Raw genomic sequence first — 16,883 nt, 5'->3', positions numbered from 1 at the left:
TCTATCAAATGAACAAATGTATGCATGAATGAATGAGATAAGTTTGTCAGGGAAATATTGATGTATCTGTGAAAGAGATGTTAAATGACTGGCCTCCAAAGGACAAAATAAAGATTTTATTTTTTTCCCCCCTTTCTATGGATCATTATCATGTACTTTATTATTAGGAAGGAGAATTCTTCACAATTCCTTTGGATCTCATTACATCCTAATTTTTCTAACTGCATTTCATCCAGGCCTCCAGGTCTTAGATGCTCCCAACTCAGACATTTTCCCAGCCAATAGGCTCTGAAAAGGCCCATCTGCACTACACCTTAGGGAATATGGATAGTTGCCACAGATCTCAATACTTTTCAGTCTGAAGATTGTTTTCTTCTGACTATTAGGAAAGACAATTTGATATACTATAGGCAATATATTTAAATTGTTAACTTGATTGTTTCACAGTGGTGGATTTCTGAGCAACTTGTATTTTCTACTTTATATCTTTTGTTACTTTGCAAATTCTCTGCATTAGTTCTGAGTTGCCTTTATAATGACAAGAAAAGAAATAAGTTCAAGAAATTCTTGTGACTTGTGGGGGAGAATTAAAGTAGGACAGCTGTAAAACTTTTAGCAATTTTCAAATTTCTTTTGAAATTTGGGTTTTCACATTATGGCCAGTTTAAAGAGAGGGTTTAGTGTACTTTATACTTGAATGGAATGTGGTTATAGACCAGTTGCATTCTAAACTATTAAATACAAAATATGTAAGTGTTATCTGAAAATATCAAACGACAAAAGGCAATTTAAGAGCAATGAATTTTGTGTTGTTGCCACAGCTCCAGTTGAAAATGTCCTTGTAATGAAATTCCTATGGCTCTTAAACCAGCATTTTAACTAATGAATTTAATTATGAAGAAAACTGCTGTCACTAAACCCTTCTTCTTAATCATGCTTGTGTTTATGACAAAAAAGATCTGTTGCCATGGAAATTTTAGTTCAAAGTTGCAACTCATGAAGCTCTACTCAAGTGTAAAGCAAAAAACAGGAAAGGAGTCTTCAGTAAAGAGAAACTTCTTCCTTAATATATATTTTAAAACATTGAAATTATGGATAATAGATGAATTTTAAAGTAACTTCATTTTGCACAAAAAGAAGTCATATAAAAAGCTCTGCATATGTCTGATTTTGGAAAATTAAATAATTTAAAGTACAACAAGGGAACCTGTAATTGATAGGAATTGCACAGGGAATGTCTCAATTTAAACAATTATGTACTATCTTATATTAAAAATTAATATATTCCTAGATTTTTTTCTAAAATTGAGCATATATATAGTTTGACATTACTTTCAAAATGATTTTTAGTTGTCATTAAACACCGAATAATGGAACCAGATGTGTAACTGATTCAGTTACAGTTGAATAATGGGACTAGGGTCAAAACTCACTAGCTATAATTATTTACTGACAGGTGAGCCAGTAACCACATAAAGCATGCAGCCAAAAAGATGAGGTAGATAAACGATGTGTTTGTTTATAGTTGATGAAATATTTCATGTATGCAAAAGGGTAGGAACCAATATACAAACCCCCAGCTTAAAAAGAAAATTTTACAAATATAAATAAAATCTCTTTGGCATTCTTGCTAGATCTCATTCTTCCTCCTTCATCCAAGAGGTGACCACAAATCTGAATTTGGGATTGACCGTTAACCTGTGTTAAAAAATGTTTTTAGTTTATACTTACACATATATAAATACTATATATTATGTTGTTTTACCTGCTTTTTAAACTTTATATAAATGGTATCTTTCTATATGTCTCCTTCTTCAACATTTCATTTTTTTTCTTTTGCCCTATCTGCCTTAAAGTGTATCCAGATAGGTATGTATCTCCTTAATTATTTACTATTGTTCTTCTGTAGTCTATTGTGCATTCATTCATAACTCCTTATACTATCCTACTGTATGCTACACCATTATTTATTTATTTATCCATTTTCTACCTGAAAGATATGCCCATACATTCTCAGGGAATGAATATTATTGAAGTGAATGGCCTTCATTATTAGTCATGCTTTATTTCCACACCTATATTAAATGTGTAGAAGGTTGTGCCTTTTTGCTATTGCAAATAATGCATTGGTGAACATTTTTGCACATGTTTCCTTGGGCACATTGGTGGAAGTTACTTTGGGGTTCAGACAGAAATTTCAAATACGAGAAATAGAGAAAAGGAAGTTAAACAGTGGACTTCTGGGTCCACTGTTTTCTCTCCCAACCTACAGTTAGGGGCATGTCCAATTCTATGCACACATAGATAATATTAAGAAGTTAAATAAAATTAACTTTCAATAGACATTATATATATTCCACCCTGTAGATTATGGACACCCTGTAGATTCCAGGCAATAACAGCAAACAATGATGTGCCCAGTCTCAAGCTAAATGAAACCCAAAGGAATGTGGGGAGGGCTCACACACAAGCTACCCCTGAGCTCAGGCTGTGAAACTGAAATACACCAATACAAAACTAGGTGCCAAAGGGCACTGTAAGAGCCCACTGAGCCTGCATAAGGGTGTGCTTGAGGACTTCTGGGACCCCTATGCACTGTCATTTGAACTTAGATGGAGATACGTATGCCGTGTCCAAAAGGGGAAGGAAGGCAATGCAGACCAGAGGCAGAAACCAAAAGTTTCTAGCACTCTCCAGAAATGTGCCATTTTCCTCCTGCGAGTCAGTGAAGGCAAACAGATCAGCTGGGGTGTGGAATGTGTAAAGTGCCTACACATGAAGCAAGCCGATGACTACTGCATTTATGTCTCTGAATAGCTGGCAGGTGGTCAATTTCTAAAGCAATCTCTTGGAGATTGACATGGAGAAAGCTATGGGAAGAGCTGGGTTTCATTACCCATCGCTGAGCTGCTGGCAGGGCTCCTATTCTCTTGCTCCCTGTGCCCCTCCCCTCTCTTTCTGCTTCCTTCCTTCCCCCTTTCAGCTTGCCTCTTGTCATTCTCTGTGATAATTAAAATAGAAAACTTTGCAGGTGTCTGCTATAAAGCATTTGCAGATACTGTATATTACATGAAAAAAAAAGCAGCTGCAAATTGTGTAATTTGGTCTTTAAAAAAAAACACAAATAAACCCTGAAAGACATTTCTGGAAATAAACACATCCTTCATCCTGGCTGATGGTGAATTTTCTTTTTGTTTGTACCTCAGTCCATTTCATCACCGTTTTCTCACTGCCTCGTACAGCCAGTTTCGGCTTTAACTAGTGAGCGCTGTTCCCATTTTGGAACAGATGGGGGATTTCTGGAAAGATGGCTTAAAATGGGGTAACTGTGACTGCAGGGTCTGGTGCAGTTTTAGACAGCACTTCTCTCAATCGAAATAATGCCCAAGAATAACAGCGTTTGTAAGTAAGTGAAGTGGAGAAAAAGTATTATCTGTTATAGTTGGAAGGGACCTGCCTTCCCTTAAGGAAACCAATATATTGGCACAGATAACACTGGGGATGCCCCCATACTTTCTTGGGGGCATCCATTCAGGTCTGCAAGTTATTTTTAAAAGTCTGCTCCTAGGCCAGATAATAGATGTTCCCATTTTAGCTTGAGGCGCAACTATGTCTTCCTCTCCCTTGACTATTAAATTTCCCAGAGCAGTGGAGTGGGTGCAAGGGCCAGGGAAGCTAGTCTAGCAACGAAGAGTTCAAATTGTCCAGTCAGACAGAGCTGGGAGATAAATCTCGGCTCTGCCTCTGACTACTGTGATCATTAGTCAAGTTATTTACCTGCCTAATGCTTTTGTTTCCTCATCAGTAACATGGGGTCAGTCATCCTATGCACATCATAGTCATAATTCTTGTGAGGACAGGAGACAATGCATATGAAATCCTTAAGAGTCCATCACCTAGCGTGGTAAATGCTCCAGGACGGGAGACCACAATGGTAGTGGTAGTGATGGAGGAGGTGGTGGAGATACCATTGCTTCCTCTCCTTTTAGAACCCAATAGTGCCATCTTGCCTGGATTGCATGCATCCATCCATGCATGCATCCAATAACTCACCAATAATGGTACCCTATCACATATTGATCAAGCCCCAAGTCTTCATTCTAATGCCACTTTTAGAGTTTATCTTATTTTCCAAAATGACTGTCCATTTCAGATGGGTAGTAGAAAAGGCCTTAGCACATATACCATATTCTACAATGTGCCAGGCATTGTTCTAGGGCTCTACAAAACAGTATATGCCTTTATATCCATTAATGATTAAAATAAAGAAAAAAATGAAAAGCACCCAGTTAGTAAAAATTTAATAGTGATGAAGAATGGAAGACTGCATGTACATTTTCAGGAAATTAAAATAATGTTGAAGTGAACGACTTTAGTTATTAGTCATGCTGTCTTTCCACACCTATACCACATGTTTAGGTGATTTGTTGTGCCTTTTTGCCCCTGGTGGCTAAACTTTGCATAATAAATTGAACTTCCCTTTAGAAACACCATACCCTTGAAAGCATTCCCTACCCCAGTGGAGAAATTTATAAACCCTAGTCTCTGGTCAAAGGATTTGGAAGCCCTCATCACATAAGAGCCACCACTATCTGAATGGCTTTTCTGCTTGACCCAAACTTTACTTCGTATGAGGGTATAGTCATTAGACAAAGTTTTTCTGAATTCAGTGGAAAATATTGTGTTCCTTTCTCTCATCACCGCATAGTTTCCTATGGTTCTTGCCTTTGTCTTCCCTTTCCATTGTATATTGCATACTTGTCTTTTCATTCATTCATTCCCTTTCACTACTCAACATTTACTGAATGTCTCCCAGTTTCAAGAATTTGCCACTTCTCTCACCAGTAATGGTACCTTATCACACAGTGATCAAGCCCAAAGTCTTCACTCAAACGCCACTTCCAGAGTTTATCTTATTTTCCAAAATGACTGTCCATTTCAGATAGGTAGTAGAAAAGTCCTTTGCACATATACCATATTCATTTTCACTTTTATGCCTCTGTCTTCCTACAGCATTCTCCCTACCAGTAAATTTCCAACCACCAAAATCCTTATCATTAAAAGTCTTGCTCAAGACTCATTTCCTCTATGTAGTATTCTGGAATCAGTTCAAGCTTGGCTATTCCCAGACTTTGGAACTTCATGGATGTGTAAATTAAAAAATATATATGTATATATATATATACACATCAGGGATGAATATAAGGTGGCTACTTTTTTCTTTTGTTATAAAGTAAGACCATTAGAAAATATTAGTTACCAGCTATTACCACCACTCCATTTTTTTTTAAAGGCCATTTTAACACCATTAAGAAGCAGGAAATCCATAATCTCAGAATAAAGGGCAATTCATTAAACACATTTAGTTTTAGAAAAACCCATTGATGTTACCCTTATTTCTTCATTTTACCGTGATTACTTACTCATGGGATAGCATGTAGGAAGCATCAGGCACAGCATTCTTTGATACCAAACAAAATGGGTCAGAGATACATGATCTTCCTCCAGTTTGGCAAGGAAGGGGTAACTCCTGGCACAAAGACGATTACTACCTCAGTTATTGTGCTAAGAACCTTATTACATCATCTGCTTAATTTAATCCACAGAGCAATCCTATTAATATTACCATTCTTCAGGTGAGGAAATGAAGCCTTAAAGAATTCGTTCCTTTTCCAAAGTAGCAGAACTAGTAAGTAATGAAGTTACTACTATTCAAACTCAGGCCTATATAATTCCATAGCCCATGTTTTAAAATTTTATGTGTTACCTCTTGGAAGTCTAAAATATGAAATGTCTAATTTGCTACAGATTTCTTCCCAGGTCACATAGACCAGCTTCCAAAGTTGAAATGACCACTTGTTGAGGTTTAATCCAGAGTTTCTCATCCTTGGTACTACTGACATTTTGGGCCAGATAATTCTTGGTTGTAGGGGGCTCTCCTAGGGAGCAAAGGATATTTGGCAGCATCCCTGGCATCTGCCCTAAATGCCAGTTAATATTCTCCTTCCAGTTATAACAATAAAAAAAAAAGTCTCTAGACATTGCCAAATGTCCCCTGGGGTGAAAACTGCCCCCAGTTGAGAACCATGGGTTTAATTTAATCTTGTTGTACAGACATATCTAAAGACAACCTAGACATAAAGTATATAAACGTGGGAATAGATGCATTGTATATAAACATATTTTTCTATGAAGAGCTCTGTAAGACAGTTTTAATAAGCAACAGTGTTGTCATTTAATTAAGTACAATTTAAAACATTACTCAAAACTGTAATTTTTAAAGCAATTTAGTTTGTGTAAGAAAACAACTTTATTTGGTTTGTCATAAGAGGACAGACAGTTCCAAAAAACTTACTTCACACCAAGAAAAACAATAAGAATGAAATCCTTTATAAGGTTAACACGTAAAAGGTGCTCTGGGAATAACAGACACTATCCAGTTGAAAAGGCTTCCTCCTGATACAACACAACCATTAGCAAGATCAAAAAGTCTCTCAAGGTTGAATATAGATGGGAGTGCGATATCAAATGGGACCTGAGAAAAAGCATAAAGGTTTATGAAATGCATTGCTTCAAACAGTTGACTGAAGTGAAGTTCTCAAAATACACAAATACCAATTCCATATAATACCTTTACATGAAAGAAATTTAATTCTCACCTAAGGTAAGATGCAAAGTTTTGCATCTCTGAACTGCCCAAAGGTCACATATATCACTTTGTATCCTAATAAAAATCAGATCAAGCTATAAAGCAGCAGATACTTCTAGAAATATGGACCATTTGTATTTATATAACCACTGTACCTAATTGTAAATGTAGAACTCTTGGCCTGTCCATAATGAAATGCCTCCCTGCCTAACAGATCGCCCAGTTGACAAGACCTCCCGCTTTCTTTCTGGACTTAAGCAGTGCCAGAGGGAAGCAAATCATGTTCGGAGCTCACTCTCTCTGAAAGTCACCAGCTGCCACACTGAGGACTAGCGTAGCCAAAGTCGTCTGAGCGACTGAAACATGGGAAATAAGACTGGCCTTGTGATCGAAGCACTCTTTATTTGACCAGGAGAAAGACAGGAAGGAGAGAACAAGCACCAGAAAGGAAACAAGTGTTTACTGGTAACATCCTTCATGCAGATTTAGGTCCTTTTGAAAATGAATGAGCAAATGTTGTGTAGTGTGACTACAGTGAATTCGATCTTCACGGGCAGGAATTCTAGTAAGAAACTAGAGGACAAGTTTTAGTAATTTCTTGACTATGTGTTAACCTTTTATTCTCAAGAGAATAATGAACCTAAAAATGGAGGCTGAGTTTTATCTCCTTTTCTTCATTTTATTGGACTAAAAGCTGACAAAAAATACTCCAGTATTTTCTATACTTGAAAATAATGAAGAGGTAAAATAATAATAATAATAATAATAATAATAATAATAATAATAATATCCTCCTTTCCTGCTCAACCCTGAGGTAATCAGTGTCACCAGCTTGAGGAGAACCTTTCCAAAACTTTTTCAATCCTCATAAAAATGTATATTCACTTGGGTTTTTTTTCTTTACTTTTTAAAAAATAGGATAACTGTATTTCCATTATTTGCTTCTTCCAATTACTAATATATAAGAGAAATCCCTTCTTAGACAATTCAGAGAGGCAGAATAGATACATGGGGGTTGAGAGTGTGCATCCTGGAGTAAGACTAGTTCAAAGTAAGACCTCGCCACATACCAGCTATGAGAGGTGGGTAAAACATGTGATCTCTTTGAATTCGAATCAAATTTTGACTTCCTCATCCATGAAATGCAAATAATAGATTTTCTTTGTTGTTACAAGGATGGATTGAGTTTATACATATAAAATAGTTATAAGGGTGCCTAGCACACAGTAAAACTCAATAAAGGTTATGCATTATCGTTATTGAACACATTATTTTTAATGGCTACATAACAATGCATGGGATGTCTGTGTCCTAATTTCTTCAATCATTCATCATGGATGTTGTTTCCAGTTTTCATATATGCTTATCTATTTATGGACATACCTGGGTCAAGAGCTTTTATCTCTGTACTACTGATTCCCCCAAAGTGGTTTGGTTTAGTTAAAGGTTGTTTTTTTTTTTTTACATTTTCACATTCCTTGCCAGATTACTTTCTAAATAGGTTGTGGCAGTTAGCACTTCAACTAGAAATATATGAAGGTTTTCCCACACACAGGGAGGCATATTTTTAAGAGTGTTAAACCTTCTTCTCCCACCATTTAATGACAATGTTTTTATTCAGAAAAAAATAATGAGAAATATTTTGGCAAGATAATACTAACTGGTTTATTAATATGTTGAAAATGTATGTGCTTTCCATGATTATTTTGGTTATGCTTCACTGATATTTAGTGCATTAAATATTCAGTCTATTATACGGTGATGAAATATTGCATGTCCAATTTAATACCCTTCTGTGTTTCTTCTTGTGCTGTCTCTTTTATTACAGAATTATTCTTAATTCTTTAAAGAAATGAATTATTTAAAAAATAAAGTTAGTTTTACTTAACATCAGAATTATTTTCATAACATAATTTATATACTATTCACCAATAGAGTACTTTGGTCTCTGACCCTTGACAATGAACCTGCAATAACAATTGGCCATTTGTCAAAGGATGAATATTAATTGTTGAGTTTATTTATGGAGGTCACAAGTGAAAGCTTCAAATCAGGAAGATTAAAAACATCCACAAGTTATTAATTCCTGTTCATCCTCAAGAGAACATAGTTACCGTAAAATGTCTGGTCTCATCATTCTGTTATTACTCCTCCCTTACTAGACACGCAGGCACCAAAACCCTTCAGTGGACAAGTCACAAGTCAAAGGCTTCAAATTCTAGCTATTTCTGTCATGCTATCACACAGTCTACATTTTCCTATAGCTAAAGATATTTCTTTACATAAACTTTTGATGAAAGTATAACAAAGACAGAAAAAGGAGAAATTGTAAGAGTACAACTAGCTACATTTGTTCTTCAAAATGAACAGACGCTCACAACTGTCACCCAATCAAGAAACAGAACACAGTTAGGTAACTACACTTATTGGGGAGCTTTTAATAATACAGATAACTGTCTAATCACTACAGGGTGCACCTGAAAGCAATGTAATATTGCATATCAACTATATGTCAATTAAAAATAAATTTGTAAAAAAAAAGAATATGGTCAGCACTCAGGGAGTCCCCCAGGTGCTTCCCTCCTAGACACTAATCCTGCCCTCCTCCCAACAAAATAATTGCTATTCTGGCTTCTGTGCCAATAGTTTAGTTTTACGTGTGTGTGTGTGGGTGTGTGTGTGTATGTGTGTTAACTGTATTTAAGTAGAAGCACAAAATATGTACTCTCTCTGTCTGGCTCTTTTGTTCAACAGTGTTCCTAGAGTCATCCATGCAGTTAGATGTAACAATAGTTTGCTCATTTTGATGGATGCATTCTATTCCACTATTTTATGTATCAATACTCATTTTCCAGATGCTGGGCATTTGGGTTATTTCAAATTCTTATTTCAAAACTTTATTTCAATGTGTTTGCTGCTATGAATCAGAATGCCTTTTGGTACACATGTACATGTTCCTGTTAAGTATATACATGAAAGTGGAATTTGCTGGGTCACTGAGTATCCATATGTTTTTCTTTAAGCTGATTTTAGCAGTTTCTAAAGTGACTGGCCATTTTACACCCACACCACATCTTCACAAACTTTGGTCATTTTTACTTTTTAATTTAAAAAGTCCTGTTATGTCTTGAGGTATCTTATCACAATTTAAATGTCATGTCCCTGATAACTAATACTATTGGGCATATGTGTATTGATTTCTTTGTTGAAACACAGGTCTGTTGACCCATTAGTATTGAGTTGTCCTTTTCTTACTGATAAATACAGGAATTCTTATTATAGAAACCAGTCCTTTTCTGGATATTTGTAATGGTTTCTCCCAGTCTGGCTTGCAATTACACTCTTTTAATGGTGTCTTAAAATACAGTCAAACTGATTGGTCTTTTCTCTTATGACTAGTAACTTTCCATGGGTCATATTACAGAAGCTCTGCCACAACCAGTCATGAAGAAAATCTGTGATTTCCTCTAGCAGTGTTATTGTTTATTTTTTACATTTAGTTCTACAATCAATTTGTAATCAATTTTGTATATATGTGAGGTAGGGATCAAAGTGCATTATTTTTCCATAAAAATACCCAACTGACCCAGGTCCATTTGTTGAAAAGATTGTTCTTTTTCAGTACTACAGAGCCATCTTTGACACAAGCCACAGGACTGTATAGGTGTGGAACTCCTTCACGACTATTTCATTCTGTGGAGCTGTATCTATACTCCAATACCACACTGTTGCTGTAGCCCTTTTTCTAGACTCGGTAAGTAGAAGTGTAAGCCCATCATCTTTCTTCTTTTTCTAAATGGTCTTCACTATTCCAGACCCTTTGCATTTCCATGTAAATTTTCTAATACTACTGTAAATAATAGCTTTATAAAAATTCATTTATAATTGTTTTCTTCTAAATAAATAGAATAAAATTAAGTTACATTCATATTGGACATAGCAACTTTGCTAAATTCACTTATTCATTCTAAGAGTTTATCTAAAGACTATTTTGGATTTTCTATATCTGTGAATAATAAGAATTTTATCCCTTCCTTTTCCACACTTACACTTTTTAATTATTCTTCCTTTATTTCACTGGCTAGGGATCCCCATACAATGTTAATTAGAAGTGATGACAGGGTATTATTAACATATGATTACTGACTTTTCAATTCAGGAGAATGGGAAAGGTTTACTTAATGAATGGCACTGTAAAATTGTCTACTACTAAAATTTATCCTTAATTTGCTTCCTGTACTATTTTGTTAAATTTATTCCTAAATTTTGTTAAATTTATTTTAAGACACCATTAAAAGAGTGTAATTGCAAGCCAGACTGGGAGAAACTGTTACAAATATCCAGAAAAGGACTGGTTTCTATAATAAGAATTCCTGTATTTATCAGTAAGAAAAGGACAACTCAATACTAATGGGTCAACAGACCTGTGTTTCAACAAAGAAATCAATAGTTTTGTTATTATTGTGATGGAATTTTAAAATTTCCATGTAAAGTGGTTATTATTGGTAGAAACTAAGTTATTAATTTCTGTATCAGTCACTTTATCAGATTCTCTTAACCTAATTATTTAGAACTGTTGGATTTTGCTTTTACAGTTATATCATTTACAATATAATTTCATTAATATTTATGTTGCCTTATTGAAATAGTGAAATATTTCAATGTTGATTGACAGAAGTACCTTATCATTTCTGACTTCTACTTAAATTAAATTAAGAATAGAAGGAACCACCTGAACATGTTCCTGGTAACTTATGAAATAAACATCTTATAAATAGTAAAATTGAAAAGCCACTATTATCAAGATCATGAAGCCCAGTATAAAAAAAAATGTTGATTTAGATGAAAATGCTAAATTTATCTCACAGCCAAAGTACATCAGTGCTATAAATATTAAGAGAATCTGAATGTTTTTTAAGAAGAGTTATATCTTCTTCCCAGAGAGTTCAAGATTTTAAAAACAAAAGAAAATTCATAAGATTTCAAGTAAACTGATAGAGTTAAAAGGTAAAGTATTTATTTAGACATGTTTCCTGACTTGCATCTATTCAATTTTGATTTAGCTGGACATTTAAAGTCTACACAATTTTTTATAATGTGAATACACCCATGAGGCTTAGAGACCTTAGGCGGGCAAGGTCCCTCAGCTAGCTGGTGTCAGAGCCAGGGTTTACACCCAGGAAGGCTGGCCCCTCAGAAACCCTTCTGAGCCACTCCCCTGCACTGCCTCTCCCCTAGGCCCAACTATCCACTCAGCTCCCTCCTGCCATGTCTGCTCACCAGGAAGTACCCGGTTCCGTGCAGCCTCTCCTCCCGCCCCCACCTGACTTCGGTCTCCTGCTCTTCCCATGGGCTCTGTGGCACTCTGGGCAGTTTTTCAGTTTCGGCTTGTGGAAGTATTATGGAAGATTCTACGGCTTCCATAGGGAATTTCTCAAGTTAAGCTTAGTCGACATTTATGAATTGCTTTCTTTGTCATTCAACAGAGAAAAGATTGTCCATAATATAAGCAACTGGGGGATGGGGGAGATCTTTCTTGTTTTCTGTAAATAGGTGTGAGTCCAAATTATCCAGGATAAGGTTCCAAGGAATTGTGGCTTCTTTTCTTGGATCAGGAAAGGCTTTATGAAGAGAAAGGAAGAAAATACTGTGGCAGGTGGCCGACTGCAGATTAGTTCGAGCAGACTATGCTTCAAGAGCAATATTAAGGAAATGGTGATGATTTTGCCAGCCTAGAGAGAATGAAAGTCTGAAATAGCACAAAAAAGAGAAAGTCGGGGCACACTGAAGAAATTCTTTGCCTAGATTTGAACTCATTTGGGGGAGTTTTGAAAGCCATTGGAGAATTAAAGGTTCTTTGCCAATGCTACATTTTATAGGAGTTTCTGCAAGAAAACTAGATTGTCATAATGAAAGATCTTACTAGTTCTCTTCTTTTGTTCTAATAACTTTCCTTGAAAGAAAAATCATAGAGTCTTCAAAGTATCTATGATTTTTCTCAACCCAGTGAGTTTTTATTGAGCACCTATTTTGAGAACTCTTGCTTCTCTCAGCACAGTATTAGTTGCGTTTCATTGATTCTAAGTGTTAATGACCAAGAAAAAGGGGAGAAAGCAAAATTTCCATTAATCAATTAGGTTTGCCTACTTTTGGAAATGGTAAGTGAGATATCAAAAATTATAGGCTTTGTGATATGGGTATATTTAACTTTGCCTCCTTTCAAGAACCTTAAAATATAGAAATCCAGAGCCATCAAAAAAAATTCTAAGAACTTCATGGTAGGAAAGCAAGTACTGTTTTCATCTCACATTCTTACATGCAAGTTTCCCTACCATGTTTTTGTCACTCCTTCATATATCACCTGAGTCTTTGAAGTTAATGATTTATTGGACTGTTTTTCAGCCTGGAGAAAAACATACCTTCCAAAGTAGAAAGAATAATATGGTAACAGTTTACTTGAGAATCATATCATAAATTGACCCACCTAATAAAAGTTATAGGTGAGAGGGAACCAGATATATTTAGTTTCACTGTACTTCATAATACCAAGAGAATCCCAACACCACCAATAATATATATTCCTCTCCCCAGTCTAACAGAAATAGCACCTGAATCTCAGGAAGGTGAGAAGGGCTTATATACAACTCTGCCAGACCACAGGAAATTTCACACTTTGCTGAGAACAAGTTTATCTTTTTCATCACCCTAATTTTTGTGTTAATAAAACTTTAAATGTGACAGGAGAGAGTTTTTTAAAACATCATATGAGATCAAAGGGTCATACTGGTCAGATGGTAGGAATCTTTTAAAATTAAATTTTAAAGAAATAACATTATTATAAATAAAGATATTTTTGCAGAGAACAAGAAAATAAAGATGGGATATGGGTGAGAAAGCATTTGCTCTGGGAATTAGTTAAAATGTTATACTACCTAAGAATAGGATAGGTTCTTCTTAAATTGTCATCATCATCGCCACCACTGTCACTGCTACTCTGTTACCACTGACCCCAGCCATGCACGGTACATCCTTAAGCTCTTGAGCAAAGTTCACCCTTGTATAAAGGATAATTCTTGCTCAGACACATTGTCCCACATGCACAGGAAACCGAGTACTTCAGTCCAGCCAAAAACATTTCAGCAACATTAAGGATCCCTGTCTTCCTTCTCACATCGAAGTAGATGCCAAAGTATTTTGGACCATGGCTTCTTTATAGGGATTCATGAAAAGCATGTCCATGAGAGGATATATATTGAGGGAGACTAGATTCACTGGGATGTATGTTTAATCATCAGCTTCAGGTTATGTTTATAGTTTAGAGTTGTGATATAATAAAAAAATAAATATCTGGTCTTTGTCTCAGGATCCTGGAATAGAGCTTCTAAAGCCCTTAGAAGTTTTCTTCTGTATGCTAGTAAGATGATTATGGTGGGGAAGGTGCTTATTTAGCTTCAGGATGGGGTCGGTCACTTGGAAAACCAACTGTGTGATTAACGGGTTAAAATTTCCAGCCCTATGCCCTGATCTCTGGGGACATCAGAGGGGCTGGAGACGAGTTCAAGCACCAAAGGCCTATGAGTTAATCAATTACATCTATGCGATGAAGCCTCCGTCAAAGTCCCATAACAACAGGTTTCAAGGAGCTTCTTGGTTGGTGGACACGTTAATGTGCTGGGAGGGAGGCACACACAGAGAAGGCACGGAAGCTCTGCTCCTCTCTCCCCGCCGTATCTTGGCCTATGTAGCTCTTCTGTTTGGCTGTTCCTCAGTTGTATCCGTTATAATAAACCAATAACCCTAAGTAAACCCCTTTCTGAGTTCTGTGAGACATTCCAGTGAGTTACCAAACCTGAGGGGTCATCAGGGGATCTCTGAATCTGTAATCTGCTGGGCAGAAGTGTGGAGAGCCTGGGCACCTCACTTGCAGCTGGCATCTTTAGTGGGGGCAGTCTTGGGTTGGGCCCTTAGTCCATGGAGTCTGAACTAACTCTGGGTAGTACAGTCAGGATGAAATTTAATTGTTTTGCCCAGGCTGTTGGTGTCAAGAACTGCAGAACAGGCTGGTGACAGCAAACAACCACACAACAGTCACAGCTGGTATTTTTACAAATAAGGGCAGTGCTTGCCTAGTGAATGTCTTTGGGGCTTGGCACCTGTGGTGGCTTCTCCTGTACTCCTCTTCCTCCTTGGCACCTATTCTGCACACACTGCCCTTCATAGCTCAGCCTGGGATGAGCTAAGGCACTACTTGATGAAAAGTGTTAGAGCTGGCAGTGATATCTCCACTATGCGTACAGGCTCCTTTCTCCATAGGGAGCTGTTTGAAGAAACAGTCCTTTAAGACCGAGAGACCCTTAAGCAAAAGTAAAAGTGTAGGCTGTACATAGCAGCTTATTCTGACTGCTTGAGAGTCTAAGGCCCAGAGAAAAGAGCCTTTGAAGTATGACACCCTATTGTACAAAAGGAACAGCTGCTCTCTCTCCCCAGGAAAGTATTTTCTATCATGTAAAGAACTAATAAAAAGGTCTCGAACTGGGCAAATCCTCTTTAAAATATCAAAAGGTCTAATCAGAATAGGAATGATGAGTCACATACCCAACAACGAAGTACCAGGGGCATAAAGGCCAGATGCAAGTGCATGACCAATGGCTCAGTGCTGATGATCGGGGCCTGGCAGAAGGGTTAACAGGACAGTTTCGTTGAATAGAGGATTTAACAGAAATACCTGGATTCAAATGTACTGTATATCTGAATGTCTACTCCTCATTATCTGTGGAGATGCAAGAGTATAAATTCTGATTAGTACTTTTTTATGATTACAGTTCACTTTACCTCATTGCCTTTATTTTCAGAAGGTGGTTTTAAAGCTTTACCAAGTACTTGTTTTTATACCCTGGAAGAATATTTTCTCTGAGAAAGGAAGCCTGCATTTATTAAGGATTGGACATGGGTTTGAGTCTTTGTTTCATGGAATTTATCTCATTTGTAAATTAGCTGTTAAGTGGGGGGTCAAAAGAAAATCTGAGTGAACTATGGGTCACACTGTGGAATGTATTTTTCATCATGAGTGGGTGACATGTGTATGTTCTCCCTTTCCTTCCACAATAGAGGGAAATTATATTTCCTAGTTACTTTTGACTCTTCTGACTCCAAAACTCAAGGATTAATTGAGCATTCTAATGTATTCATAACCAGTCAGGGAGCTTTGTTTATCTTAACTTGTTGCAGTTCAGGATCTGGGGAGCAGACTCTGATAAGGATCAATACCCATCAGGAATGGGAAAACAGCTGATTAGGCAGAGAGGAGACTGGCTGCAATGCAGTCACAACAAAGGGCTCAGCCAACTGCACAGGCAGCTTTGAAGCTGGGATGGCCCTTCAGAGCTGTCTTGAATTGTGGTAGGATGGATCAGGTCTTTGCAACCTCATATCAACGCCTAACGGGATACACACTTGCCCCAGAATGAGGCCATGTCCTTTAGCCATGGACAATTCCCGGAGAGGGTTGAGGGTGGAGGGCTGCCAGTCAGACGTGCCCAGAGCTAGGAAAATAAGTTCTTCAGTCCTGAAAGGGAGATCTGGGTGCCTCAGTGAGGGGGCCACAGTAGACATAAATATTTAATTCAATGGTTAACTATAGATCCAGTAAACAAAAGGCAAGGTGGCAAAACACACTCTAATGTGTAACCAAAACAAGCTAAGGGAGCTTTAAAGTAGTAACCAAGTAAGATTTCTTATGCCAGACTTCCAGATGCTTCTTTTCTGGGTCATGGTAAAACAAACTTAATACATTTCCAGTACCACTTCTACTTAGTCACTTTATTTGATTACCCTTAGGAACATTTCTACCTCAAGAGTATGAGGAAGATAATTAGAAATTAGAGTAGGAAGGAGATTCTGAAATAATATCTTCCCATAAACTTAAATATGAAGAAATTCAATAATTTTACCTGAAACCTAAATTTATTTGAGAAATTCCTTGTGGCAGCCCTAGAACCTTCCATAAAATTTGCAAAAGCTGAAGCTGGAAAAGTATCCACAGTATCGCAGAGCCCATGGGAGGAGCAGGGGAGTGAGTCAGGTGGGGACGGGAGGAGAGGCTCTGGCACTTCCTGGAGGACAGACATGGCGGGAGGGAGCCGAGTGGGCAGTTGGGCAGCAGGGGAGAGGCAGTGCAGTGGAGTGGCTCAGCAGGTGTCCTGAGGGGCCAGTTGGCCTGGGTGTAAACTCTGGC

At 37.1% G+C, this 16,883-nt stretch overlaps 1 protein-coding gene across 1 annotated transcript in view; it reads right to left on the bottom strand.

Annotated features, from left to right (window-relative positions):
- Nucleotides 1-6,239: 6,239 nt before the first annotated feature.
- The window catches only part of CFAP54 (cilia and flagella associated protein 54), a 302,501-nt gene continuing 291,857 nt past the window's right edge, over nucleotides 6,240-16,883 (bottom strand). Inside the window, exon 68 of the mRNA XM_037023126.2 lies at nucleotides 6,240-6,535. Within this exon, the coding sequence (XP_036879021.2) occupies nucleotides 6,398-6,535 (138 nt within the window). The 3' untranslated portion in view covers nucleotides 6,240-6,397. The remainder of the gene's footprint in view (nucleotides 6,536-16,883) is intronic.

Source organism: Manis javanica, chromosome 10 (assembly GCF_040802235.1).
Source record: "Manis javanica isolate MJ-LG chromosome 10, MJ_LKY, whole genome shotgun sequence".
NCBI lineage: Eukaryota > Metazoa > Chordata > Mammalia > Pholidota > Manidae > Manis > Manis javanica.
Note: the sequence above shows the minus strand (reverse complement) of the source record. Positions and strands in the feature narration are given on the sequence as shown.